Source organism: Mandrillus leucophaeus, unplaced genomic scaffold (genome assembly GCF_000951045.1).
Source record: "Mandrillus leucophaeus isolate KB7577 unplaced genomic scaffold, Mleu.le_1.0 Scaffold147, whole genome shotgun sequence".
NCBI classification, from domain to species: domain Eukaryota; kingdom Metazoa; phylum Chordata; class Mammalia; order Primates; family Cercopithecidae; genus Mandrillus; species Mandrillus leucophaeus.
The window spans coordinates 3,883,462-3,887,826 of NW_012101443.1; the positions used below are offsets into that span (position 1 = coordinate 3,883,462).

A 4,365-nucleotide genomic window follows, 5' to 3' on the forward strand; every position below is an offset into this window, starting at 1 on the left:
AGAATATCATACAAAAGTAAGAAGAGAGGACATAAATTAAACTTTTATTTAGGACATGTTTTGCTAATAACAAGTGGACGCATTAATGTATAGATTAACAACTTATATTAATATATTATAATTACTATTAAATTAAGGATATGTCACCATTTAAAGACTGATAGATGAGGACTGAGCTTCTCCAAGGAATGAAAGAGGAAAGTTATGCCTCAATTTACAGAGGCTTGGAGGAAATAGCGGAACCAGTAAAAAGTCAGAGCCAGAGAAAAAAAGGAGGAAGGCAGAAATTATGATAAAACCAAGCCATGTAAAGAAGCAGCGGCTTCTTGAAATGTCATATAGACACTTAAGCAGTAGGCCCCCAGTAAGTGTGTATGTTAGGTGGACTGATTTTTATTTTTTAATCATTGTTACTTTAAATCAGATTTCTCATATTTCTTTACATATACATTTATTCTTCAATAATTGCTTTTATATGTAAAAAAATACATTTTGATTTTTCTAGGGTCCTCTATTAGTTTTTTTGAGGCACCTAAGATGGGTCACTTAAAAAAATCCGTTTAAATGATATTTCCTCTGATACAGCAGGTGAGGCTCTTTGGGATGCTCTGGAAACTCTTAATCCTATGTCTTCAAGGGCAGTTAAGCATTTCCTATGACCAATGAGGCAGCCTGAGATTTTAATATCCCCAAGTGTTAGAAGAAACAGCAATAGTGTTAGAAGAAACAGCAATTCCATACATAACGTGGCCCAGCACTGCGGAAGGCTTGATGGAGGTCTCTTGACCCTTGTACATGGTGTGAGTGGAGACTCATTAGTCTATCTCCCTACCTCAAGGTCCTCTTAGAAGTCACCTTTCTCCTGCATAATACAGCGTAACCCTACTTGAGGCATTTCCATTTAAATTGCTCTGTTCCACATGTGTTCTTCCTGTCCTGGCTGTAACTGTGGAGGTGGGTGACAACATTTTCGAACTATATTATTTGTGACCTCTGTTACTCTAAGAACACAGCCAATAAGACATCACTTGACAAACCATTACATTATTGACCGAGACTATTTTGGGAATCAAATGCAATGTGACTTGAAAGAAAATAGTTTCGACGGTCATTTAAGTTGTTAATTTTTAAAAATGGTCATTTTAGCTTGATGCAGTAAGAGCGTTCTTTGGAGGAACTTCATTTTTGACTACAAAGGCTTTGACTTTTATTTTGCTGCTTGTGGTTATTTTCGTTTTCTTTTTCTTCCAGGGTATATGAGAAAATATTGACTCCTATCTGGCGTTCATCAACTGACCTCGAAAAACCTCATGAGATGCTTTTTCTTAATGTGATTTTGTTCAGCTTCACTGTTTTTACCTTGATTTCAACTGCCCACACACTTGACCGTGCAGTCAGGAGTGACTGGCTTCTCCCTATCCTCATTTATGCATGTTTGGAGGAGCTGATTACTGAACTCATGTAATCTCTACTGCCAGGGAAATGCTACATTATTTTTCTAATTGGAAGTATAATTAATGTTGGTAAGGTAGAAAAAGAGGAAGTCGCTTGATGCTTTCAGGTTAATCAGAGCTATGGGTGCTACAGGCTTGTCTTTTTTTTTTTTAGCAGCAGTTTATTTATAGCTCATTTCTGGACTTTCAAAGTCTCTGTTTCCAGAACCCCTTACATTTTCTGCCCCATGAATTCTTTTTTTTCTTTATGAAATTTTTTTTTCTTTTTTATTATACTTTAAGTTGTAGGGTACATGTGCACAACGTGCAGGTTTATTACATATGTGTACATGTGCCGTGTTGGTGTGCTGCACCCATTAACTCGTCACTTACATTAGGTATATCTCCTAAGGGTATCCCCAATGCTCGCATTAGGCTTGTCTTTCTAAGTGACACATTCTTATCTGATTCTCAGATCAGGTTTTGGAAAGCTTTGGGGGTCTTTCTAGATTTTAATCCCTACTTTCTTAATCTGCGGTACAAATATGCACAAAAGAAAAAATGTCTTATATTCTTTTAAACAAATTTATAAATAAATTTTGAACTACTCTTGTACAAATCAGTCATTTTAATTTTTAATGAAAAGTTATTGGGGTTTTCTCTCTTGAAGGGCCTCCTTTTAATTCCCCTTTCCCGGCCATATAGATGAAATATAGTACTGTCATGACTGTTGGCTCTTGTTTTGGTCTTGACTTACTAATAGTGTTACCGTGATTTTCAGAGGGGGACAGTTTATCTCCAGAAAGGCCAATGTTTGTATACAAATCAGCTAGACACAAATATAGACATCATATGCGGTTTGTAGGTGTTTCAGAAATTTGTTTTTTCTTTGCTCTGTGCAACCTATTTCCTACTGCTAGTTAGTTCGCTTTCTTATTCACTTCTGTGGCCTTGAACCAGTTCACAGACCCTGGAGTGTAAGAGTATTGGTCTTCTATGCTGTGCACTCTAGCTCAGTCCCTCTGTCCCCTCCACCTCACCATCCCCCAGCCACCACATTGTATAGCGAAAGCATTGTATTCAATCCTAGAATAAAGGTAAACGCAACAAATCATCTTTGCAGCTGGACAACTAATAATTCTTTGCGGCATTAAGAGATCTTCTGTGTTACCAATCACTCTGTTGAAATGAACTTTCCAAATCTCTTTATTCAGGAAAACATGGGGATTTGAAATTCTTGGGCCAAAATACATCACTGAGGGGTTCACAGAGCTGGGCAAGGGTGCGCTAGGAAAGCGCCACATTGATGGGTGGGAGGTGACAGAGAACAGATGGTGTCAGGCAATGTCTCTGGACTAAATAATGCAGATATTCTTGGTTGCGTCTCCTCTGCCAGATGAAGCTGTGTTCATGCTGTTGACACTAATACAAAATGTTTGGTCCATTTGAAATCCTTGTCATTGCCTTATATGGGGGAATCTCAGTCCCCCAGCCCGTGTTGGAAACATCACCAAACTGATTGTCAATGTGCGGCTGTAGCAGACATTTTACTGTGGTGGCGTGCAGCCATTTTGGCCCTACACCTGCCGGCCTGGCTACCTTACGGCTGTGTTCGGATTTTTGTGTCTATGCTTGGTGTGCCTCACTTGCTGCATTTTCCAGCATGCAACCAGGAGTTGATGTAGGAAAAAGGGATGCTTTCTTACTTTGGAAGCTCTCAGGGAAGTTGGTGTCAGTTTCTCCTCCACTGCCTGACCTACCCCCCACTCCCAAACAAAGATTTTGTGCAAATGTGTAGTTCTATATTTTAAAAATTGTGCAGATATGGAAACTTGTGACTTTATGACCAAAACTATCTAGAATATGTGTGGGGGTGTAAGCATCTTTCTTGATCAATTATCTATGTAGGCAGAGGTAACCAGGAAAGAAGCAAGAGTTGCTGCCTAAGGGAGCCCACCACTTTACTTTTCACATTTAATCTGCCATGTTGAATCAGCTGGAATAAAACCTGACTCGTAGATAACTCTGGACAGGAAATCCCAAAGTTCCACCATTTCTATACTTAATTTTAACATCCCTTTTTTTTTTTTTGTAGAAAATAAAAACAAGAAACAGATCATTCCAGTGTAAGGTGTGTGTTATAGAAACCTTAGGCAATGCAGATGTGTAATAAAATATTTAATAAACTTTTAAACACCTTCGTGTTTGGATTTATCACTTTTTCCTTTGTGTTTTATTCTTGGTATTATGTTGATAGATCTTAAAAAGTGCAAAGCAACAACGTCTACCCAGTGGCCTATTTTAACAAAATAAAGGATTTCCTCTACTACTGGGCTTAGTTATATTATAGTAGATAGGCAGATAGGAGCTGGCCAGGAGAGACCCCCCCGCCCCACCACCAGGAATGTCAGACAACCATCAGGTGATGGTCAGCCAAGTGTTTTTTGTTGTTTCTTTTCTTTTGAGACAGAGTCTCACTCTGTTGCCCAGGCTGGAGTACAGTGGCACGACCTCGGCTCACTGCAACCTCTGCCGCCCGGGTTCAAGAGGTTCTCCTGCCTCAGCCTCCCAAGTAGCTGGGATTACAGGCACCTGCCCGCCAGCACGCCCGGCTCATTTTTGTATTTTCAGTAGAGACAGGGTTTTGCCATGTTGGCCAGGCTGGTCTCAAACTCCTGACCTCAGGTGATCCGTCCACCTCAGCATCCCAAAGTGCTAGCATTAGAGGTATGAGCCACTGCACCCGGCCGGTCAGCCAGTTGTTAAGCTGACTCTCTAAAATAATAATTGGTTGCAGCCCGTGCCAGGGAAAGGCAGTCTCCCAATAGATAGGAACACCTGAAACTGGTGGTCAGCAGCTTCTGATAAGATCTCAGGATTTGGGCGAGAAAGCTCCAGCATGTGCATTAAGAGGCAAAAAGGCAAAGTTTAA

The 4,365-nt window shown here is 40.1% G+C and overlaps 1 protein-coding gene across 1 annotated transcript in view; it reads left to right on the plus strand.

The window, feature by feature from the left end:
- Positions 1–3,647, plus strand: part of EPSTI1 (epithelial stromal interaction 1 (breast)) — a 120,935-nt gene extending 117,288 nt beyond the window's left edge. The window contains exons 12-13 of the mRNA XM_011974630.1: positions 1,252–1,587; positions 1,869–3,647. Coding sequence (XP_011830020.1) covers positions 1,252–1,260 — 9 coding nt within the window. The 3' untranslated portion in view covers positions 1,261–1,587; positions 1,869–3,647. The remainder of the gene's footprint in view (positions 1–1,251; positions 1,588–1,868) is intronic.
- The last annotated feature ends 718 nt before the right edge of the window (positions 3,648–4,365 follow it).